General features: G+C 42.6%; 1 protein-coding gene across 6 annotated transcripts in view; it reads right to left on the bottom strand.

Annotated features, from left to right (window-relative positions):
- The window catches only part of TPK1 (thiamin pyrophosphokinase 1), a 336418-nt gene that overhangs the window by 62882 nt on the left and 247791 nt on the right, over positions 1-25745 (bottom strand). For 5 of the 6 annotated variants that reach the window (XM_030008413.2, XM_030008415.2, XM_030008416.2 and 2 more), the window contains one exon: positions 4363-4474. In XM_030008413.2, the coding sequence (XP_029864273.1) occupies positions 4363-4474 (112 nt within the window). Of the gene's footprint in view, positions 1-3095; positions 3237-4362; positions 4475-25745 lie in introns of all 6 variants that reach the window. The other variant, XR_003922631.1, reaches the window with a different exon arrangement.

Here is a 25745-nt window from a genome sequence, read left to right as displayed (position 1 = left end):
TGCCATATAAACTATTTCAGTTATGAAACAGGTTACAGAGTGCTTATACAAACAGCTTCACTAGCACACAGATACCTGTCCATCTTAATTTACAGCCTTTCCCAGAAGAGTCCCTCACAGTCTAACTTATTTTAAGGAGTTACTCATTTTCTTTGGTCGTTTAGACTCTGAATTCTCCTAAAACATAAAACTCCTCTGCATTTGTAATCTTTCTGTTCCATTCACAATGCAACATCAACAAACCCCCAATGAAGTAAAACAATGAGGAAAACAGTGCAAACATTTCAATTTTACTAACAATGTAAACAGCATCAGAAAGATTTTGGATCCTGTTTACCTGTGCAGTTAGTAGTCAGTGGATGCTCTGTTGCTACAGTTAGAGAAAGGTCTTGCTCTCATTGTTATTGCTATTGTCTTTTGAAGTGAAATGACAGTGGGACTTTTTTGAATGGTAGCATTTTACAGCAATTTAACTTCCCGCCTAAAGAAGCAAATTTGCATGAAAATCATCTGGAAAGCACAATCACATACACACATAGTTTATATATATATGCTGGCATTTTCAGTACAGCTATGACATACAGCATATCAAAGGCCATAGGGATGAAGAGTAAATTAGTCGGCAAGATTATTTTCTACAGCAATTTCCTAGAAAAGGAACCATTTCCTAGAAAAGCCCACCATTACCCTCCAACCCCTTCTTCAATGAGCAGTGCAGTTGATTTCTACCTTCATTCTTATTAACCCTCCATGAAAGCACCACTGAGGACCTAATGAAGAATGCTGGGTAATTCTGGCATTATTGGATTTTTCGTTATTTATTTATTAGACATGAGAGCTGTTATCAGCAAGCAGCCAGGTGAGTCAAATCAGATAAAACATTATCTGATTCCTGTGCTGTAAATCAGATTTTAATAGAGAAAAAAAATCTGTATCCCTTTGGGAGTGAAAAGAATATGTTTATAATGTGTTCTGAATGTGTGCTACACAATAGTAAGTATGGATAAAAAATATTTTCTCTAATCAATCTTCCACTTTCTTCTCCAAGTTCTTTCACCCATAAGATGAGAACTAAAATAAATGAAAGTTCTGTTTGTGCCAAGTGCTAGCAAATAACTAAGGTAAGATAAGCATGCATAAAAGCATGCATACATGTTGGATCCTCACACAGACACACAAAAAATACTGAATTCTGCAATATTAAAAATATAATCAAGACATCGCTGTTTCTCTCCTGGCAGAATAATTTACAATTTCAGGTTTATCTAATTCAGCCATTGAAATGAGAGCTTTCATAGCCTACTCTCAACCCCAATACACAGCTTCTGTCTTTCTTAGGTATTTATCCTTGTCTTTTTCTATTCAGAAGCTACGAAGTCTCATGACAGCACCTGTAGATTAGACACAGATAACATCTGACCACCCATTGAAGGTTTTACAAATTTTAATCAGCAGAGTAATCTAGATATGCTCAGACAGAAATCAGTGTTAAACATCAAAAACCTTGATGCGAAGCCAGCTCTTTCTTGTACTGCAGTGTTATTTGAATTTTGAGTTGCTGGAAATTACTGTTTGCAAAAATGAGGGCTCCCCTCTCACCAAACGCATCATATTTGACTGTTCAGACACAAGTGAAATTCTGGAATTAATTTATCACCCAGTTACTTAAAACAAATATTTTGAGGACTCAAAAATTAGTTTTTAAAACCAAATTTGTTAGGTCATATTCAATTAATTCCATAACAAACTGAAGAAAAAGGCTTTTCATGTCATGTTTGGCTTAAAAATTCCATTTCTTTCATGATTTACACATAAAAATGAATTTATAACCAAACAATTTTATTCATTGAGGTTTATGAAGGTGTGTGCTCAGAGTGCCATTAACGAATGAACAGGGAAAGCTCTGCCACTGCCAGCCATCAGCAGCAATGCTGACATCCATGTCACACTTCAGTATCATTTTATTCCCTTTTCTTCCCAGGTGAGCCTTTGCTTCTCCATCAAAATTTACAGGAGGACTAACATTTTAAAAAGTTACTGCAAAAACTACAGGCAGCACAGAAGTCATTAACAAATGAAAGCTAATATCAAACTTAGGTTATCTGAATGTAAGGCTTATTTATTAGGGAGAAAATCCAGTCAAATAACTAACTACATGCTGTATTTGAGATATTGGTTTCCCTTTTGGGGGATGCAACTACCTTTTAATTTGTTTTATCAGTATCTGAACAATAACCTATTCAAAATCAGTATTTGGATGAGTAAAGGTTAGCTCCAGTCACTTGGGCACAAGAGCAGTTTCAGGTTGTAATGACCTTGGTGTCTCAGAAAGATTAAACACCTTCAAGGAAGACCAGATCATTTTTGTTTTTATATACATGTGATGATAATGCAGAGAAATAAATGAAGGAACTACAGCCTGTGAGAAATGTGAATACTGAGACTGACAGTGTAGCCTGTAATGGGGTACAGTGTACACATCACTAAGGAAAACACTGTAAAGGTCCAAGGTTTCCTCTTGGAAACAGCAACAAGGACTGGGAGAAGCAGAGATGGTGGTGTCACGTTAACATGAAACAAGTAGGAAACAGTCACTTAAATACTTTTTTGTCCCCCAGAAAAAGAAGAAAAAACGCCAAATTAAGTGTAATAAAAATCCCCCTAGGTCCATATCTAGCTATGCCTCTAAGTAACCTGAAGAAGTTTATTACAGCACAACTAGAGAGATAAACATGGAAGAAACTGGTATCTCAGCCCAATCCTAGATGCAAACTTACTATTTGTTACCATTGCACCTCCTGCTGTGTTCCCCTCCAGCTGGCACAGCTAGACTAGTAACCCCTTTCTCCTTAGCTTCAGAAGATCAGGCAATCATAATTTAGTAGCAACAAAGCCATGTCATTTGTGAGAGCAAACAGGTCATCTTTAAAATTACCATCTTTCTAATAAGCCCCTTGTAAATCTGATGAAATTTATGTCATTAAACTCAAAAAAATTCTGATGTATCTGAAAAATAACTTTCTAAACCAAAAATCAAAGGCACAAGAAAGGACTGCAACCTCACAGCATCTACCACATTTTGATCCACAGAGTACCCTTTTGCAAAGCAACATAGGCTTCAGAGATGCTCCCTTCATTAACATGAGGCTGGTTTGAGCTTCTTTCACCTCGGTCTGGAGGGTAGAACATTTACTGAGAAATGAGTAGTCCCTCAGTGCAACAGGCCACAAAATTCACTGTACAACATGAGATGAGCAGATGAAGATTCAGTACCTTACTTGTCAACTGTACTTATCAGTACAAATGAAAATATTTGACTCTTTCAAATTAAGAGAACATCCCTTATACAATACATTCAGCTCTTACACTCCAGTTTAAAAGGATGAAAACACCACTAGCCAGAGAGCTCTTCACTTGGCAAGTCTCTCACATCCTGAAATTAATGCCATATTTATACTTTTTTATCATTAGTGAGCTACTAATGCCTACCACCTCCTTAACTGCACATGCTCAAACACTCAGTGCAACAAGACACTCCCTAGACTAGCACTGGTGCTGCTGGCCAGCACAGTGGGTCAACCTCAGATTAATTATTAGCCAATGAAGTCACTTCACTGCAAACTTGAGAACCATGTGCCCTTTCTACATGGGATGATTCTAAAGTCTGGCCATGTAAATCAGATTGCATGACCAGAGCCTCTCAATTACTCCTTTGGTTCTGTTAAGTTTTAATGAAACTTTATCTAAAATATGCCATTATTTTCCTGAGTAAATACATCCTAAATGACTCAATGGGAGAAGGGGGCAGAAGGATGAAGATTTTTTCAATTTTTTTGGTCAAGAAACCTCCTTTCTCTACCGATAAATGTTCCTGTTCTAGATCAAATGTACTTTTTCCCACTTTAAAATAAGAAAAAGATCTATTCATTCAGAGTTGACAAACAGACAATATACATGAAGAAGTTCAGGAGAAGTGAGGTAGCTTTAATAATCTGTATGACATTATTATTTGTCTGTTGTAACTTTATGGCTTATAACCAGGAGTTTAGGCACTTGCAGCTTCCCCTCCCTGGAGGGCAATGTAATAAGATGGTAATGTATCATGACCTCAACAAATGTTCTATTTAAACAGCACAATGACTCCCAAATGGAAAACATGTTTCTGCCTGCGATATCTCAGGTTTAAATATATTTATCTTCCTTTTTTTAAAAAACCCCTTCATTTCTAGAAAAAAATGGCCTGGCAGGGATTCAGTGCCATGCTCCACCTTCAAATACCTAAGGCCCTTCAGCACCGGTGAGACTGGTAAACATGCAGTTAGGATAACGTCAAACCCACCGTCCCGGAGGTGTCTGACTTACTGAGGTTCCACCTGAGGCCTGTCGTGGTCACGCTCTCGCAGGAATTCCCAATGGGGATGAGGCCACACCAGGCGCCTTCCAGTCCCGTGTCCACATGCAACTTGTGCTTGCCCTGCAAGACAGAAGGGCCTCTGGAGTCAGTGCTCGCCAGGGACGCAAATGGCATTTGCCAACAGACCTTGCAAATAAAACAGAAAGTACTTAGATGGAGACAGGTCCAGAGTGTCCCCCAAAGGCTCAGGAATATTTGGCTGCAGGAATTCAGGTCATTGGTGTTTACAGAGAGAGGAAAGACGTGTGCTTAGGTTCCAGACCTCAGGGCTTTCAAAAAGTTTGTTTCTGGGCTTTTCTAAGCAGAATCTGGCTTTGCTCATTCTTCCCTGGGATTTTTTGAAGAGGTACTTCTGTCAAAGGTAGGCTCTTTATTCTTGTGAAATGAAGGCATCCTGACCCATTCATTTGGTTTTTTCCTCATCTAAACATCTGTGTTTGACTTCCTAAACAACACTAGTCAAAGCACCACTGAAACTCCTTCATTATTTTGACAACATCTGTAAAATTTCATGGACTTCTTCAGGGATGTACTCTTTCCAGAAGGAAGAATACGTGCAGAAACTTAACTAGGTGCTAGAGAAATTAACCTAAATATTTAGAGTAACATGCTTACACAAAGTAAGAAGAACAAAGTGAAATTAAAATACATTTTTTGTACATCTAAGATAAATTCATCTTGTAACTATCAAGTTCATGGGATGCAGGAGAAGCAGCAGCTATTAATGATGATGGATTTGTGACCAAGCTCTTAATTAGTACTTAGAGACCCTGTGTGAACATCTTGCCAGGTATCAGCATATGAACAGTTGCAAGGAAGAGTAGATAGTGGAAATCTTTTACAGAGTGAAAAAACCCCAAACAAACCACCCTGAATGTTAGAGTTCTGGCACAATTTGTGTTCTAAGAAACCAAGAAATTGTTTATGAAAACTAGCTACAAGAAAACAGCAAATGCAAAACAGTGACAAGATCAGTGGAGAAATCATCCTCTGGCCTCTTCTACACAGGTAATTTATTCTTTCAAACAAACATGGGCTTCATCTGGGGGAACGTTAGGATTCTTTGAAATAGAGGATTTTGGGGGTTTTATTTTATCCTCTTGTGGATGCACAGGCAAGTTAAACCCCTGAGCATGTCTTTTACACACAAATTCTTCATCACTATAAATAAAATCACATATGCTTATTTATTAATCTACTAAAATAAAAGAACTCTCTGAAACCCTATGAGTATTCAGCAAGTACTTTGTTAAGCAAGAAACCAAGGTTTTATACCAAAAGAAAAAAGAACAGCTGAACTGTGAAACTCAGGTAAATGTCCCAAGCAGCAAAAATAATTTTTCACAAATTTTCTTTTGGGGAATGTATTTAAGCTTTTTTCTTATGTCCTGTCCTCTCATATGCTCATTCCAAATGCCCTTGCAAATATAAAGTCACTAGTTATATAGTCAAACCTGAAGGCAAAATATCTTTTTGCTGAGATGTTGATGTCTGAGGCGTTCGACAGCTTCTCCTGTTAATGCCAAATGCATTATGAAGAAACAACTTCAATACATGTCATGCTCTCAGTTAACAAATGAACCTTGGAAAAGCTGTCAATTAGGGAGTATCAGATTGCATAGCTTAAGCCTGTTTGATTGTTTGCAGAGCAACAAGAAAACCAATCCAATATCATCTATCTTCTGAGGGTGTCCAGCTTCATGTGGTGATGAGCCATGTATTTCTATAGTGGTTGCAAATGCTTGCCTGCCAAAGTCAGAGGTGTAACAAATTCAGGCTTGATAACCTTTTAGCTATGCAATATGCCATGCTACTTCTCTCTCGCAGTACAGAGGGAGGAGGAAAGGGAGAGTTACAAGTACAAGCTGTCTTGTTATGCAATTGCAGATACTGTCTATAATGAAGCTGATGATGAAGGAGAGAATGAAGGGGTGGGACTGTCTGTTCTCAATGAATGTACATACTGCTGCTCAGAGCTACTTGAGGAGAGGAGCAAACTCACTACATTTATCAATTAGTAAAGGAATATGAAAAAGAGAGGTAAAAGTAACTGGCCCGACAGAGAACCTGATTAAGTCCTGTATTCTCAAAAACTGTGTTGTAGGGAACACCGTTCGGAAGATCTCGCGATGTCACGGAAAGGTAGAAGGCTAGTCGTCGCCTCCCTATGACATATCAGTAATCCCACCTACCGTTGTTAGTATAAAAGGAATTAACTGCGCAATAAAGGACGGAGTTGGCACTCACACCATGTGTGTTATCTGTCTCTTCCCTGGTCCAGACCGATCAGTGATCTAATCGCGGCACCTTGATATGTAGCACTGCTACATAGTGGTGACCCCGACGTGATCGGCCGCACAGGCGACGATGGGGCTTGCGCAAGCGATTAAGGTATTAAAGGTGTTAGCTTATGAGGTGGGTGCCCGCGGTTCGATTAGGAGGGGCCCCACGGGCGAATGCATCCAATGGATGCTGCGCCGGGGGGACATTGAGTTTCCTAGATAAGTTTTGAGCCCCCCAAATTGGGGAGAGATTCGGGAGTCCTTGCTCCGATCCGAGCGCGGAGCCGCTGAACGATCGCAGAGTTGGGGGAAGGTGGAGCAGGTGGTCGCGGCGGGACGGGAGGCTGAGGCGTGCTGGCTGGCGGCGCGAGCTGCTGCGTCTGCGGGTGCAGCGCCGCCTCGGGAGCAGCGGGGACAGCGCCCTCGGGGACAGCGGGGACAGCGCCCTCGGGGACAGCGGGTCGGACTCAGACGGAGCGGGCGGCCGTGGAGCGGGGCTCGCAGAGTGGTCCGTCCTTAATTGCGGACATGGGCACGGAGGGTGCGGCGGAGACGGAGGTTTTTCCTGCAGAGGCGGCACCAGCAGGACCTGATGCGCCCCCCCCCCGCCACTATCCATGAGAGGAGTTGCGGCGGGTGGTTCGGCAGCTCATGGGGAGGGACGGTTTGCAACGCCTCAGGCACAGGCACAGGGCATACGCGGGCGTGACTTTACGGCACTTGCAACAACTGCCTTGGCCGCACTTGGGCGTCTCGCGGCCATGGATAGAGCGGACCCCCCTTGGGTGAAAGTTCGGCAGGGGATTGCCGAGAGGTTTACTGCCTTTTTAGATCGGCTTCAGCTTGCTGTGTAGGCGGCAAACCTCCCGGAGGCGGCTAAAGAGGCGATTGTGCTTGAATGTGCTAGGGCTCAAGCTAACCCACAGAGCGCAGCGCTTGTCTCTCATTTGCCAGCGGGTTCGTCCCTAGGTAACATGATACGCCATGTACTGGAGAGAGACCAACAACGGGAAGCGCGTCCGATAGTGGCGGCCTTGCAACAAGTTTTGCAGGCGGGTACAGCCTGATACTGCTTTTGAGGAGGCAGTCTGTAAGCAGGCCGCTAATGAGCAGGATTCTGATTCTGATAATAATTCTTTTGTATCAGGCAGGGTGGACTCTGAAAAAGAGCCGGAATTATATCCCTCATTACCTCCACCGCTGCCTCCCACGGCCGTCCCGCCGCTGCCTCCCGCGGCCTCTGCGCGGCCGGGACCGCTGCCGTGCCGCCGCCGGCCCCCGCCCCCCCCACCCCAATCGCCTGGTACTCCCTCTCCAGGGTCTGCAGAACTTACAACGGAACCTGGCTTTGCTGCACTGCCTGTATCTCCTTTTCCTGCTAATCCCTCTAACTCTGTGCCTCTGTCTAATCCATGACGATTCACTTAATAATTTGGGAAAAAATACACATAGTTTGATGCAATGCTGTCGAGGAAAAGCTCTACAGCAAGGAGATACCATGTTTACTTTTCCTGTTGTATGCACACCTGCCTCAAGAAATGCAAGAACCTCAAGAGTTAGAGTTCTTAGGATCAGTCATCATGAATCCCTGTGTGATGTTTAATTACACCCATAACACCACTCAAAAGGGTCAGAATGTAAATGCTATTTTGCCTGTATATAGAAATGCTACAGCTTGGTGTAACTATATCTATTCCAGAATATCACACTCTTTTTTCTATTCCAGCTGCTTTACCTACGCGGATGTTTTTAATCTGTGGGAATAGAGCGTGGGAGAGGAATTCCATCGAAACTTAACAGGAGGCCATGTAGCCTCGGACGACTTACGTTACTAACACCCAATATTAATATGATTCACAGTAAAAGGCTCACAATAACTGACACAGGTTTAACTGGATGGCTAACAATTTTGGGAATTACGGGATGATTAAAAGATTTGCTTATGCATGGCTTAGTTATTTTAATTGTAATATTAGCAGTTGTAATGATTGTACTACGTATCATAAAATAGTTGAACGTATGATTGCAAAAGCATTTCATGTAACTTGGCTTGCATAAAAATAATTAAAAAAAAAAGAGAGAGAGAGAGGAAGAGACAGAAAGAAAAAAAAATTAATGAAAACAAACAGCTGGAGAGGGGGAAGAGAGATGCGGTTGCAGAACACACAGACATGGCAGCTGAAGAGTGAGAACATCTAAGACAAATAACCCTGCAGACACCAAGGTCAGTGCAGAAGGAGGGGGAGGAGATGCTCCAGGCACCGGAGCAGAGATTCCCCTGCAGCCCGTGGTGAAGACCATGGTGAGACGGGTCGTTCCCCTGCGGTCTGTGGAGGTCCACGCTGGAGCAGTGTGCTCCTGAAGGACTGCACGCTGTGGAGGGGACCCATGCTGAAGATCTTCGTGGAGGACTGTCTCCCGTGGGAGAGATCCCACACTGGAACAGGGGAAGAGTGTGATGAGTGCTGCCACTGAGGAGGATGAAGTGACAGAGATAATGTGTGATGAACTAACCGCAAAACCTCATTTCCCGTTCCCCTGTCCAGCTGTGGAGGAGAGAGTGATAGGATAGCTATGGTAGGTAACTGGTGTTCAGCCAGGATCAACCCATCACATAGACAAAATGCATTATAAAATAGAATGAAATTACATTGCAATTGGGAATTTCAAAAACAAGGACTCTGTGTAACTCCTTTACAAGGGAATGAAAGTGTATGTGATTGGAATTAGGTGAAGGCACATTTGCAAGGTGCATTTGCTACTAATATTGCAGGAGAGACCTAAGACCTTGCACAGATATTACAAGATCAAATGGGAAATATACGAAATTAGCAGAATAAGGTGTTTTTCAAAGAATTGTCTAATACTGTTGAATGCTTAAATCCAAAAACATGATTTGAAGGTTTAAATTTGTATATCTGAATTTATATTGCTATTGGAGAATTATTAATCATTTGTGTGTTTGCAGCAATCAGAATCACCTGAGGAGCAGTACGAGGATTGCGTCAGTTCGAAGCTAGAGTCCTCGCTGCCTTCCTCGTGAATCTGATGTTCCTAAACAAAAAAGGGGGCGATGTGGGAGCAGCTCGGAACACCTGGCATTTGTTTTCAAGAGTGACTGTTAGAAATTGTTGTGCTGCATGTTTGCCAAGCCTTGAAGAACTAGTTTTACAAGGTCAGGTTGGAGGATGGCCTTGTGCAGGCCTGGGAAGATGTGGCTGAAGACAGTCACGAGTATGTCTATGGAATGTTTTTATCTTTAACTGTTCTGAGGACTGGCAAACATCCCAGCTGGGTCAGATATGCCCTCCTGTGCTAGTAGTATTGGCTGTGAGTCGTTAGTACTTTCTGGATCTTTGTTGAAACATATATAAGTTGGATTCTTTTGTGAAATAAAGGGAATCTTGCATGGAAAAAAAAAAAAAAGGGAAATTGTGGGAGATTTCATAGAAAATGGGGGAACATTTCTTTGAGCCTGATTATTTAGAGTTAGCATAAGTAGCCCGCAGTCAACATGAGTGGACCGGAGTACGCTCCCTTTAAGCCACTACAGTATTTGCATGTTACCGTAGACACCTATAGTAAATATATTCTCGCTACAGCGCACAGGAAGCAGAATAGCTTGGCGGTTGTACAACACTGGCGTGCTTGCATAGCCCAGCTGGGGATTCCACGACAGATCAAGATGGATAATGGTACAGCTTATACTGCGGAAAAGGTGAAACGATTTTGTGCAATCTGGGGTATAGCCCTTGTACATGGCATTCCTTATAACAGCACCGGCCAGACCATTGTAGAACGAGCACATTGAACCTTAAAGACCCTGCTAGATTGTCTTAGGGGGGGGGACCAGGCGGAGCCCTCCTGCTTACGGGATAATTCACCTGTTCTCCGTGCACAGCGTCTCCTGTTAACTGCGTTAACTTCATTAAATCAGACAATTCGGGGGGACCTGGACCAGACGACGGTGCAACGACATTTTACGACTACGGAAGAGAAAGACCCCTACCCGTTGGTCCGTGTGCGTGATCCCCAGACATGCCAATGGGACGGACCGTTTGAGCTGCGTTGCCTCAGGCGGGGGTACGCCTGTGTACAGACACCTGAAGGGCTACTGAAATGGGTCCCTAGTCGCATGGTTCGTCCTGTCCTAACCTCATAGTGTTTTGAGTGTTTTTTCTTTACAGATTGCTGTTATCCTTTCCTGGCTTGTGATGTCTTGGGTATCTGCTACGAATTTCTGACGCTGGAGCAATTAATAAACAAGATAACAGAACTGCAGAAGCAAGAAGGCGCTGCAAGACCTTTATAGCAATTAAGAAAACTGTCATTTCGGCTTAGAACATTTAGCTGCGGGATGGGGACTTAGGAGTTGGTTTGTATCTTTGTTAAAAATCGGGGTTTCTTTTATTCTTGTGTATTTTATTAGGTATAATGTTGCTTTTACTGTGTTTAATTAATTGTGTTCATATATCTTGTAGGTCACCTTAGCCAACATAACAGGTCAAGATTCTCTGTGCACTGCAACCACATCACAAAGCCCGTGAACCAATAGACAGGATGGCTATGACTCGTGCGGCACGTCTGGCCAGCGACCGCATGTGCCATAGGCTCCCTATGTTTCAACTGAGGCAAATTTTAGCACCCGCTGGCCACGTGTGCTGAAATCTGTTCCTCTGCAAATGTACAAATACCGGGATTTTCCGAAGAGCATCGGGCTGGTGTACAGCAAGGCCATCGTTGCCTCTGTGGGGACGCCCACGTAAAGCTGGCACCTACCGATTGCTGGGCTGAGTTCGCGGATGGTGGTGACTAGATCTGCTAATACTCTTCTAATAGAAAAAGGGAGGGGGAATTGTTGTGGGAACATATTTAGCTAACGGTCACAAGAGCATTCCAGACGCCTTTAGAAGGCCTTGAACAGAATAAACAAGAAGACAAAAATAAGAAAGATACCAATTAGAAAAACACAGGTGCATATTCCACGATAAAGAGAACTTGGCACAAACAACCTCAATTTGGCAGTTTATCTTGACCAATTAGACTGAGATAAGTCTCGTATGTTTAGTTAGTATGACCAATTATATTTTATGTTTATGCGCGTGTGCAGTGTTGATGCAGCCAATCATTGAGTGCAACTGGACGCGTGGACAGTGCATGAATAGTGTGTGTAACCAATGGGAGCTAGTTGGACATGAGGAGGGGGAGATGTAGGGAACACCGTTCGGAAGATCTCGCGATGTCACGGAAAGGTAGAAGGCTAGTCGTCGCCTCCCTATGACATATCAGTAATCCCACCTACCGTTGTTAGTATAAAAGGAATTAACTGCGCAATAAAGGACGGAGTTGGCACTCACACCATGTGTGTTATCTGTCTCTTCCCTGGTCCAGACCGATCAGTGATCTAATCGCGGCACCTTGATATGTAGCACTGCTACACTGTGTCTACCTACTATTAGGTTTGCATGTCCTATTTTATGACATTCTGGCCCAGCTTCCAGATAGGGATTCAATTCAATAGAAATTTATGCAGAAAGCTGCCTTTCTGTGCTCTTGAAATAAATCTTTAAAACAAAAGATGCCATTACCAGAGGCTCGCCAATATCCAGGATATTATCAGGAATCTTTCAGTGTCTGATACTTCCCTAAAATCCCAGTTCACACATCCCAGTGATTATGTGAGAATCTTGACTCTCTTCCCTAAAAGGACATTTTCTAGCCCTCAGTTGTTACAAGAAATTTCAAACTAGGAGCCCAAAGGGCTAAACGCAAGGCAGCATGTAAACAGGAATTGAAATATTAAAATGCAAATTATTTTTTAAAAAAGTCTCAACTGTTAAGCCAAACTCATGGCTTAGGGATTGGTTCACTGATATTACACAAGACAGTTTTTAAGACTTTTCTTTAAATAAATCAATAAGGGATCTTAATATTATTAGGGACAGTGGGGACAGAAAAGGGAAATGATCACTGGGAAAAAACAAACAACCCCCCCAAATAACCCACTCATTTTTGCCAAAAAAAATTAATCAGCCAATGCATTTTTACAGTAAGGCTCTAAATTCGAAGCACTGTGAGTCTGCCATGGGGGAAATGAGGTGCCCAAGCTTAACTTCAAATTTTTGAGTACAGATCTTTCAACCAAGCAAGATGGAACTGCTATTTGCAGGAGGAAGAGAGGATCAGAGCTTGTAATTTGCAAATATAAGTAATAATTTGTTCTATTTAAGTCTCTGTGATTAAAGGAACAATTATATACTGGCACTTAAAATATGAAACTGTTTTCAGTTTCTGCAGAACTCAAAGTTCCAAAATTAGGATTAAAAAGAAAACCAAATTTTGACTAAATAAATCCTTCCTTCTTAAGTATTTTTGCCTCTGTAGGAGGTAACTGAAATATTTTCACATTTAACTTAAGAATCAAATATTACCATGTTTGAATGATACTGGTGATAAAATAATGGCAAATAATACAGCTGCATTGATTTTTATCTTATTAAGTCAGTTTTGAAAAACATGATCAATCTCCAGCATTGATTTTTTTTTCTTTGTTTTGTCTCTGATGCTGGGAAATAAGATCAATTTCTAAGTTCAGCAATAAGAAGAAAATATCAGAAGATGTTTTTAATAATGCTTCATCCATATAGGTTAAACTTTTCCTTTTGATTCTAATGTCTTGTGTTATAATAAAGCATTTAAGCAGTGGTGGTTAAATATAAACCCACTCCAACCTTGTTTTTGCAGAGGAAAGACCTAAAGACATAGTTGTTCTCTGTCACACCTCCTAACTCAAATGAATGGAATTCTGATTGCCAGGAACTCATATACCTAACCTTATTCAAGGTTGTAAGACACTAAAATCCTTAGTCAAAAGTTTGCAAGCTGAAAAGCATATGAACGGTATCAAGATAAAAGCTGGTAGCTTCTACGCATGCACGGATACCCCACAGGCACTTCATAAAAGTATAGAGAAAATTACTTCTACAAGTGCTTTCCAGACCAACTTGAATAAATGTACACAATAAATGTATACTCTAAAATAGATATCAAGCAATGAAATGTTATGAAAGAGAGAGAGAATGGGGACTGATCTTCAGTACTGTGTTCTGAAGGGATCTGAAGGAGGGAAACCTGGAACCTGGCAGGTTGAAACTGGACACAGAGGAGAGGCACAAAGACAGTTAACAAGCAATAAGGAAGAATAAGGAATTAAAATTAAGCTTTAAAAAGCAAATGAAGAAAGATATAATAAACAGATCTCAGAAACTGCTGAAGGACTAGGCCATGTGAAAGATAACAGGGAAGGAAAAGGAACAAGTTACAGGATTAGAGGACAAAGCAACCTTATTCTAATTTTCAGGCTGCCCTGACAGTTTGTCCACTATAAATAAATCTACTGAATAACTTATCTCCTAGAACTCGCTGATTTTCTAAACAGCATACTTTCACCTGTGAAATCTGGGACTACAGAGAAACAGGATTTCTTGAGATCTGGCCAACTGCTCTATGATACCTTCTCTACTAGCTAGATCTTGTTTTCCATAATATTTTGATAAAACATCTTTTTATATCAGACTTATTTCAATGATTACTCCATAGATGGCAGCACACACTTGAAAACAACAACAGCAGCAAAAAACTAAATACAGATGTCATAGTGTTACCCAGGGAAAAGGCAAAAACCACAATCTGTTTTAGCACATAAACATCTGGGTGCAGAAAATAGTATATAGATAAAAGACTCAGAGAATGGGTGGAAATCAACACGATCACCAAAGACTGCAGCAGAGAGGAGGAAAGCAACAAGGATGAAACCAAGCTGAGAACATTTGTGTTTAAAATAAAATTCAACATTTATGTTTAAAATCAGCTGTTCAAGGCCAGGTTGGATGGGGCTTTGAGCAACCTGGTCTAGTGGAAGGTGTCCCTGCAGTGGGGTTGGAACTAGATGATCTTTAAGGTCCTTTCCAACCCAAACCATTCTATGATTCTATGATTCTATTATAAATGTCATGATTGGCAATAAAGTAAAAATGAAGTTCCAGAAATTTTTCTACTAATCATTAGTTGTGTAAAAGCTTGACTTAACAATTATATGAAAGCTTTTAGGCTGAGATTCTGAGCATGATAAATACAGCCAATTTTTCTAAAAGGATGTATTTAAGAAGAGCTATTTTGTTATAACCCTAAAATATCATCAATTGTCTTTTCAAACAAATACACATAGTGCCAAGTTGCTATTACATGAATGCTGTTCAAAGAACGTTATCTAAGCCAGCCAGGCTTTTTGTTGCTATTGAAAATAAAAGTATCCACAGTTCCAGTGAAAACTCAGAAGTCTAAAAGCTCTTCTATATCATATCAATGACTGCTTAAACTCATATGGTAAAACCAGCAAATTTATTGTACTTCAGAACAATATTAAAAACTGTTGGACCCAATCCTGCTGATCCTTACTATCAAATGTTAGTAGTGCTCCTGTACTGAAATGGATAGATTTCAGTATATTTGCAAGACGGAGCCCCACCAAGCCTACCCTTCAAGAAGAGCACTTCATAAAATGACGACTCTATAGTGAATAAAATCCCAGGCAGTAGAGAGAGAATAAATTATAATCATTATTAGACCCAATTAATGAACACATCTGCTTCAGACCAATTTATGACAAGGGTCTAGAAAGAAATCCCTGTGGAGGTAGGTGCCACTAAAATAAAAAGATTTACTATACCCTGAGGTTATACATTTAAGTGGTTGCTACTGCATATCTAACGTACAAATTATCCATGAAGAGCAAATGATCCCAGAATTTCACACGTTCACACATGAACTTTTTCTACAGGCCTAGTAAAACCCTCCTGAGAGTACACTTCGCATGTAATATCAATGACATGTTTTACTGAGCACAGTAGGTGCATCCCTTGTTTGCCCATCACCTGTTGCAGCATGAGCAAGTAAAACAACTATCTTCTGCAGTCAAGCATGTATGACTGACAAGAAAATAGTGATTATAGGTGCAAGAAATGCAAAAGTATATTTGTCTCTGGAGACTGCAAGCAGTTGAAACTGCCAGGAGTGTAGACACTGCTAACATGCACACAAATGAAGTGATGAAAGCACTTTATCAAGCAAATAAGATACCAGTGAATACAAAAGCTACTTTAAAAGGGAGTTTGGGTGGTTTAATCTTTTCATAGACATATCTTAAAGATTGACAAATGCCATAAATACCAATTATTGGTCCCCTCTGAATACTACCCTAAAGAAAAACTCATTCTGTTGAAACTTCCCACTTGCAAATGAAATTCCACAACATTTTCTTCAGTCTACCATAAATCAATGCAAAATACACCACAAATGCAGCATGAAACTATGATAATCAAGAACTGGCTGGTCCTTCTCTAAATTCAAGCACTGGCCCAGTGTGACATTTTATCCTTGAGCTTGTGCATTTGATGCCCTATCCTCAGCAGACCCATCATTATAGGTTTAATTAGCATTTTTAGTGATGCCTTAAAAAAATCAGAACCATTTTCTTTATATCTGTTTATGAGACTACAGAGTATAATAGATTGCAGATAAGAGTGAAAAGTAGACAAGCTGCTGAAGATTTCATATTGCCTGTATAATTATTAGGCAATGTTGTAGTTAAATTGTCAATCTAGAGGGGCCTTTACTAAAGGCACTAATATTCTATAATTCCTAAGTGATGAAAATTACAGCATAATCTTTCTCATCATCCACCAGTTCATAATACATTTAGTGTCACTGCTCGTTCTTTTTTGTGCATTTCTACAGGGCAAGAGTCCGGAGGATCTCTTCTACCTAGACTACATTCTCTTATTTTCCTTGGTATTAGAAAAGCATAGGAGTTGATTTAAAAGACAGGATATTGTTCACCTAACTTGCAGCAAGAAACAATTTCTTCTTCATAGCACTGAATTACCAAGTATTGCTGGAAGGCACCTTTACGCTATGTAAAAATACACAGAATTTTTGTGCGAGTATATAGTGCTAGGGTTTTTTTGTTTTGTTTTTTGAAAGTGCTTAGGCTCTGTTGCTATACAAGAAAAAAAGTATGGTTACCAGGCCTAATACATACCAGTGTTTACTCACATATTTTATACAACAATATTTGATACTTTTTTTTCTTGTCTGGGTTGCTCTGATCGGGTTGCTTTCTCTATGCATCTTGCTTTCTCTTCCCTCTTACAGCTAATCTGTCTTCCCTTTCACATAGTTCTTCACAGTCCATCCTGTGATGGAGCCTATCATGTCCTGTTTAGTCGGAAGAGATTAATTAATTTTTCCTATCATCAACTACTGACCATCTGAATCTTGCCTGGCTGTTGTAGCAGGCGCCTTTGTGACTTCCCCTAATATTCAAATCTGTTTATCTGTTCTCAGAAGTCTTCCCAGACATACTGGCAAATCTCCGTAGCTCTTCTCCAAAATCTCACTTGGAAATCTTCTCTACTACATCAGTAAGGAGAATGATCAACAGGCTGCTGGTCAACATCTTCTTATAGTTTCTTGTACTCCTCAATCTACATCCATGTGATGCCCTTGCTTTTTTATGGGTTATATGATGCAGCAAATCATGCACCCACAAATCCTCTTATATACCACCATCCTTTTAGTAGAACTGGCTTTGTATCTGGGGGTTTCATGTTAGGATTAGGGGCTTCATAAAAGCCTGGCCTCTGTAATTTCTTTGGTGCAAACTGATGGACAGAGTTCTTTGCACTGAGTGGGTGAATCTCACAAATGATCTTTTCTCCCTTTCATTTCTGACTGTTACTTTCACATACCTCTAGGTAAGAGAGAGAGAAGCTTAAAGTAGTGAAGCATGAACTTCTGAGACAATTTTCAGCACCCCTTCTTGATCTCTGTTACAGGAAGGAATAATTTGCTGTTATTATAAAGATATTCACTGAACTAGGATAAGAAACCATCTGTTTTCAGTAGATGGGGAAATAGTTTCTGCTTTATAACAGCAGACTTTGAAGAAGTGTTATGCCCCAGATCTTGTGCTAGCAATGACTGACTGCTTCTCTTTATACGCACGAAATTCAAAGACCTGTTGCTCAGGTCAGGAAGAACAAATATAATTAAAGAAACTTCAAGTCGGCCATTCAAACATAAAATTTTTTCTCCTCTATTTTCCACTTTCTCCCCATTTTCTTGTATAGCTAAGTAGTCAGTTGGAGATTACAGTCCACACAAAAATCCATTCTTTTCTTGGAGCACATGGTGGGGGAACCGAATACTGTACTACACTGAACTCTGTTTTCCTCCTTTATGAATCACACTTGGATAGGGGTGTGAAGTTTATTTGCAACAGCCTTTTTATAATGGATATAGGTTCAGTTCCCTTGCATTTCAGTGGGAACTGCACCCAGGTCATCAGTGACAGATTTGGTCCTCAGAATACAGAGGAATATTCACAAACACATTAAAATAATTCAAAGTAGGCCAACCTGAGTCCTAAATATTTGACAGTGATTTCTTACCATAAACAAATACAGTCAGCCTGGCATCTTTTCTCACAAGACTTTGAAGCTCTGAAAGATGAATGCGTCTTTCCAGCACCCCATTTGTCATCACAGTTATAATTCTGAGGGACCATCCCAAAAGAATTATACTGGTATATTTAAAATACCACCAAAATGTAGAAGAAATTGTATTGTGTAGCAGACAATGAAACAACAAAATTCCCATGTGGCATTTACCTTCTGCCTTCCTTAGACCTATGTGGAGGACCTCTTAGATCCCCCAAATGAGTATTCAAAATTATCAACATGCTGATAGCATACTCAACCTTAGCGTGACATGGTTGAGTTTAAAACTTTTGGTGTAATGAGAATAAAGTTTAGCAGAGTTCCTACCCTGGATTTCAAGAGAGCAAACCTGAAGTTATTCCAGGAGCTACGTAGCAGTGTCCCCTGGGAATCTGCTTTCGAGGGCTTACGGGTCCACAAGCACTAATCAATTTTTAAGAACCACCTTTTAAAAGAACAGGAGCAGGCAATCCCTTTGTGTCAGAAGTCAAGCAAGCAGGTCAAAAGACCAGCTTGGCTGAACAGGGAACTCCTCTTGGAAGTCAGAAGAAAAAGGAATCGTACAATCTCTGGAAGCGAGGTCAGGCTTTGCAGGAAGGTTACAGAGCTGTGCTTCCCCTGTGCAGGGAGAAGACACATAGGGCTAAAGCTCAAGAAAGGCTTTTTTTCGGTATGTTAATAGCAAGAGGAGGTCTAAGGAAAACATTGGACCAATACTTGTTGAAAATGATCACCTGACAAATAGGCATGGAAAAAAAGCGGAGCCATTCAATTTTTTTTTTTCCTCAGTCTTTAATAATACTGATAGACCTTGGGCTGCCCTGTCCTTTGAGTTGGAGGACCATGATTGCGGGAACGGTGATTTTCCATTTGTGGACACTGACACTGTAAGGGACCACTTGTATTAATTCAAAGTTCATAAATCCATGGGGCCTGATGGGATTCATCCCAGAGAACTGAAGGATCTAACAGATGTTACGGCAAGACCCCTCTCAATCACGTACCAAAGCTCTTGGGAGCCTGGGGAGGTCCCTGCTGACTGGAAGCTAGCCAACGCTACTCCAGTTTACAAGAAGGGCTTGAAAGAAGCCCCAGGAAACTACAGAGCTGTTAGTCTGACCTCAGTACCTTGAAGAATTATGGAGAAGATCATGCTGGGTGCTATTGAAAGGCATTTTAAAAATAATGCAATCGTCAGGCACAGTCAACAGGGGTTCACAAAGAGAAAGTCCTGTCTAATTTGATATCCTTCTATGATAAGGTCACCTGCCTGGTGGGTGAAGGGAAGCTGGTGGATGTAGTTTTTCTGGATTTTGATACTGTCCCTTCCAGCATCCTTCTGGACAAGATGTCCAACTGTGGGATGAGCAGGTAAACAGTGTGCTGGGTGAAGAACTGGCTGAATGGCAGGGCTCAAAGGGTCACAGTGAATGGGGCTATGTCTGGCTGGCGACCAGTCACCAGTGCTGTTCCTGAGGGCTCAATTCTAGGGCCAGTTCTGTCCAATATGTGTATCAGTGATCTGGAGGCAGGACTTGAATGCACGGTTAGTTTTTGCCTTCCAGAACTTGCTCCGTCGCTGTGCTGCTTGGGCAGTGATGCATGAAACGCGCTCTCGTGTCTGCCCTGCACTTGTATTGCATGCTGGGAGAGCTGGAAAGTGGCAGCTCCTGATGGTGCAGCAAGCCTGGAGCCCTTCCAAGCACAGGCTGCTTTGCACAAGCAAGAACCCCTGGGGAAATGGAGCCAAGGGAAGAGCAGAGCTCGCTCCCGCTACAGACTGGCACTGGGCAAGAGAGCCCGAGAGAGGCAGGGCACGAGCGGCGCCTTGGAGGTGCAAGAGCAGCAGGCAAGGACCTACCGAAAGGGCCCAGAGGAGCCCTGAGAAGGGGCTGTGCTCAGTGCTACAGAGAACAAGGAGCAACCCCCTGGGGCATCCCCTTGAGCCCGCCTTGGGAGCCAGAAGTCTTCCTCCCCCCGGATGCGGGGCACGAGGGCCACCTTCGTGGAGCATGAGCAGCAGGCACCTAGCCACAATGGCCCAAAGCAGCCCTGGAAAGGGGCCATGCTCAGTGCTGCAGAGGAAGGCAAAAAACCCCCAGGGACACTTGCTAGCCCACCGTGGGGGAAAAAAAGCCTTCCTCCCCCCAGCTGCAGGGCACGAGAGGCCATCTTTGTGGTGCACGAGCAGCAGGCAGTAACCTAGCCAAAACGGACCGGAGGAGCCCTGACAAGTGGTCATGCTCAGTGCTGCAGAGGAAGGCAAAAAACCCCTGGGGACCAGTGCCAATCTGCCCTGGGGGAAAATTCCTTCCTGACCCCAGAGCTGGCGATCGGCTATTCCCTGAGCACATGAGCAAGACCCGCCTCCTCGTCCCACAGGCTGGTCACGCCTCCCAGGAGATGCCCAAGCCCTATTGTCCCTCAACCTGGAGCCATCTCAGGGGTTTCCGAGAGTGGCCAAATGCCCCCAGCCTGATCAACCTTGGGGGCAAGAATCCTTTCTGCGCCTTTGGGCCACCAGTGGGTGCTCCAAAGGACTGGGGACCCCTGGCAACATCTCTGCATCCCATTTCTTACGGCTGCTGCCCCTGGCTCCACAGGGGATGAGGATGGTGAGCTCTGCAGTGCTCCTCAAGAAGGCATTCCCATGGTCTTGCCACTGCTTATCCAGCTGAAAAGGCCCGGCAACCTCGGGCACCGCCAGGGCTTGGTGGCTCTTCTCATCTCCTGAGGGGCTTGCGTCTGTTCCCCAAAGGTTGAAGCAGGATTCCATCCATCAGATGGGCTTTGAACGTGGCCCTGCCGTGAAATGGTGTTGCACTAGAGAACCTCCAGCAGCCTGGTCCAACGTCCGGTCTTCCTCCCTCAGCCCCGTCCAAGTAATTCCACCGGCTCCTCAAGGACTTCCTCTCGGATGTCTTCGGGCTGTCCCCGGGCCATCTCTGGCAGCGGGGCACGGGAGGCTGCCCCTTTTATACTGCCCCGGGGCATTGTGACTGCTGCACTGCCGGCTGGTGGCACTGTGACACCGGGGTGACGGGGCCCCCCACGTGCAGCCCCTCCGCCCAGCATCCTTCGGAGGAAGGCCTGTGGGGTGCTGGCCCCGGGGGCTGTCCCTGTGCCCAGGAGGCCCAGGGGGCTGTCCCTGCCCTTGGTGGCCATGCACTGGGCCAGCTGCTGGGTGTCCCTGACACCTCCTCTGCCACCCGGCTCCCAAGGACAAACCTGGTGGTGTTATTCTTCTCTCAGACCATGGCAGAAACCAGCCCTGCAGCCCAGACACCACCCCTATTAGCTGTCCCCTCTCTGCGCCAGAGCTAACGGCCGTGAGGCCCCACAGCGAGGAGGACCAGGGACTTGATCTGGCTGGACACAAATGCGGAGAGTGTGTGGAGGGATGATTTTGGTAGCTGCAACCTGGAGGAAAGCCAAAGTGTAACCAGAGCCATAGGTTGGGATGGACGGTGCCAACAGCCCACCATGGAAATAAGTCAGGCTTTGAAAAAAAAGGGAGTGGAGGTTACACTGGTGTGGTGGAAAGGTTGGTCATTTTCAGACCTAGAACACTGGGATCCATGCCCAAAGCACAGCCAGGCAAATGACGACTCTTCCAAACTGGGAAAATAGCCCATTGCTGCTATTGTCGTCACATCCCCTTTTCCCACTGAAACCAAGCTGCGCAGCTCCTCTGTTAAACACACCCATTGGCTGTGTTTATAGGGGATACAAAATGCACTTCAGCCCTTTAGACAAAGGGGTAAAACTTTCACAGCTCATTTTTGACTTTAACCTTTCTGGGAGTTATTTGCCTACCTCACTTTGTGGGAAGATGTTCACATCTGATCTAAAACCCTGGAAAGTCTCTTCTTCCTTTAGGATTTAGTATTTTGAGTCCTGAAAGGGTAAGGAAGGTACTTTTATTGTCATTTTGTACGGTGGTTCCAAAATTCATCTGTACGTTCAGACTATGTAAAGAAGGACTTTTATATCATATACATTCATTTGGTTGTGGGGATACCCGAGGTGAAAGAAAGGCTTTTGGTTCTCTCTGCATGAACTTTGCAGAGACGTAGCGAGCATGCAGTATTTCCTCACCATTCCCTACCAATGCACCAAGGGACATTTGCTACCCTGCTACGGTGAGGTCATCCTCTTGGAAAGAAGTCCTAAATGGTTTTGTGTTCTTGACCATCGTTATCCTTGCACTCCAGTAGCTCTTCTCCTCCTTTGGCCTTCAGCCTTGATATCTTTCTTGAAAGTGATGGCAGCCCGCAGCCTTTGCATTGCTCCTTCCAGTCATCGTCTTCTATAGGCCCTCCATGCCCCTAATCAACTGCTTAGTCTTTGTTGCCTTCATCCCAGACAGAAGTTATCTTTCTTGAACCTGAGGAATGAGAAATGTCCCTAGTGGTACAAGTGAGTTCACACCAGGGCTTTGCACAATGCTTGCCTTTCCTATGGAAATATGTTGCTTGACACAGAAGAATGCATTTGTCTCTCTTATCTATGGCTCGCAGTCACCCTGTGATCTACTCACGCCTCCAGACTATTTCTATTCAGTTAAAGAATCTCAACATTTTGATGCAAGCTCAGTGTGAAGAGACAGGCCCTTGAATGTGTCCTTAACATGCTTTAACTTTTGGTCAGCCCTGAAGGGGTCAGGCAGTTGGACTAGAAGATATTTGTCAGTCCCTCCCCTCCCCTCCCCTCCCCTCCTCTACCTCTCCATTTACTCTTTGGTAATAAACCAGAATTTGAACCCATGAAACAGGTGACCACTGTAGAACAAGTAATGCTATAGCAAATACAGAGTAATATAATGCAAGAATAAAAGTCCTGACATAAAAACATAAAATAAGGGTCAACAGAATGACAGATTGCTGTAAAAACAATACACAGCTCACCCTGCCAAATGCAGAAAGGCTGGAACAAGTAATACTGCCTATTTTGGCCCTTTGACTCATACATATTGCATTTTCTGTATATAAAAATTTTCAGTCCGTTTCACACAATAGCATGTCAGAACCCATGTTCTGGAAAAGGAACTGAACCCTCCTATAAAACAGAAACTTGCTAGGTCAAACCTATTTGCAGCCTGTATTAATGAGATAGAAGAATCAAATTAGGTTCTTCCATCAGAGAAGTATCAAAAGAGAAACATAAAGACAAGCTAGAAAGAAAACATCTGGCCAAATCCTTGAAAAATCTAAAAGCTAAACAATTAATTCAAGTTATTTAAAGTAGTAATAAACTTCAGGAAAACTACAAATTGATGCCTCTCATTAAATAATACATAATCAAGGATTGTTTATGGAATTAGGTGCATTACTCTTGAATACTAGATTTCCTGCCTTCTTAATCTTCTCTAGCTACATCTCCCTCTTGGAAAGCATTCACATGATTACATGGCTGCTTCTGTTCCATGAAGTGAGATGCGTTTGGGCTAGTACTAGGAGAGAATTGCATTCAAGCCATCTAAGATTTCAGAATTAAACCCCTATTGCTTGCCTTAAAACATTACCAGCAAGGTTGTGGAAGTTTGCAGATCCAGAGAACTTTTCTGCTAATAGAAAATACATTGTCTTCCAACAAATCTCCGAGGCCTGCACTTGGTACAAAAAGGTATTTGAAGGTGCATTTTTGTCCAGTTTTAAAAAAACTAGCTAGTGTTCCAGCAACTGGGTGGGGGGAAAGGTGGCTGCCAAATTTCTGAGAGCAGACACTTAATATCCGCTGAAAATTAGGTCTCTATTTTCTAGCATTGATTGTGGACCCTCAAATACTATACACTCACCTCCTCAATTCTTCTCAGCTTTACTTTATGCTTATGAACATTTTAGCCAAATTTAATAGGGGCATATATGGATTGAGAATGATTTAGGTGAACAGTCGCTTTCATTATACAGAAAACACAATGTGTGGATGTCTGTGAATGTATCTGTCTGTCCATTTGTCCATATCTCTGTCTACTTTAGGGAAAAAGTTTTGACCTTGAATAGTAAAACAATCTTATCTCTAATGACAAAGTTTTCTCTTTCTAAAATACATGCATGTCCACACTCTCCCCGCCCCTCAAAAATGAGCCATGGAGTTCATTTATTTTCATCACTTCTTAGCAAGCTGAAGTAGTCCAGCTTTCTAATACCAAAGCCTTGTATTTGTAGCTGCAGGTGTTGCAGACATCCCTTCTGCAGCTGCTGGTTGGGCTGTGCCTCTGTTTCCCCTTGGTCAGCATTAGCACCTTTGAGTGCCTCACCTGTTCCCTACAGCCAGCAGCAGACTTTTCCCCAGTGCTCCACTCTGCCCCGCGAGCTTCCCTGTGGAGGTGGCAGTGAATGTACAGACCACATACCTCCTGGCATGGAGCGTAGGTGAGATGACATTAGTGCAAAGCAAGTTGGGGTTTTTTTTTTGGTTGTTTTTTTTGTTTGTTTGGGTTTTTTAATTTTAAGCAGGTACAGCATGCCTTTGTGGTTCCCCCCCCCCACCCCCAGAAACTCTGAAACATGAAATACTGGAGAGGACAGAACAGGAGAGGACTTTTTATGCAGCACTGAAATGGGCTACTAAATGCTTTCATAGGAAACTTTTAGCTACATATATCACAGAATCACAGAATAGTTTGGGTTGGGAGGGACCCTTAAAGATTGAGTCCAACCCCCTGCCATGGACAGGCACATCTTTCACTAGATCAGGTTGCTCGAAGCCCCATCCAACCTGACCTACAACAATTCCAGGGATGGGGCATCCACAACTTGTCTGGGGAACCTGTTCCAGTGTCTCACTACCCTCACTGTAAAAACCATTCTTCCTTATATCCAATCTAAATCTATCCTCTTTCAGTTTAAAACTATTGCCCCTTGTCCTGTCACTACAGGCCTTGGTTTCCGTCTTTCTTACAAGCCCCCTTACGTATCAAAAATGCTGCAATAAAGTCTCCCTGGAGCCCTCTCTTGTCCAGGCTGAAGAACCCCGACTTTCTCAGCTTTTCTTCATAGGAGAGGTACCTGGAAAACAATTTAGCTCAAAATGATGTGAAATTGTCTAATGAGGAAGAAAGTTTTGAAGTCGAACTTTTCTCCCCAAAACACTTGATTCCCCCCCCCCCTTTTTTTAAATTAATAGAAAACTAAATCAGAACTGGTTTTGTGAGGACTGCATACAATAACAGCACTGACAAAGAGCAGAAAAAGGTTAATTTCTCTTAAGTTTCTTCTGACTTATCATTTCAGAAGATCAAGTTTACAACTATCTGGAATGTATTGCAACCTTGACTTGATTGACTAAGTTCCAACGCAGGCATCTCTGAAAAAAATAATTACATAATTTAAACGTATTATCTGAGACTTTGAAACAGGCAGCAATAAATATTCCTGGCTCCAAATAAGCATCCCATGTGCAGACACTCATACGCACACACAGAATTTGCAGAGGGACCCTTTCCAGAATCAGGGCAAACAGTGTTTCTTGCAAATGAGAAGCTCAGGA

Source organism: Aquila chrysaetos, chromosome 3 (genome assembly GCF_900496995.4).
Source record: "Aquila chrysaetos chrysaetos chromosome 3, bAquChr1.4, whole genome shotgun sequence".
NCBI classification, from domain to species: Eukaryota; Metazoa; Chordata; class Aves; order Accipitriformes; family Accipitridae; genus Aquila; species Aquila chrysaetos.
The sequence above is the reverse complement of the archived record's forward strand: the minus strand, read 5'-3'. Positions and strand labels throughout refer to the sequence as shown.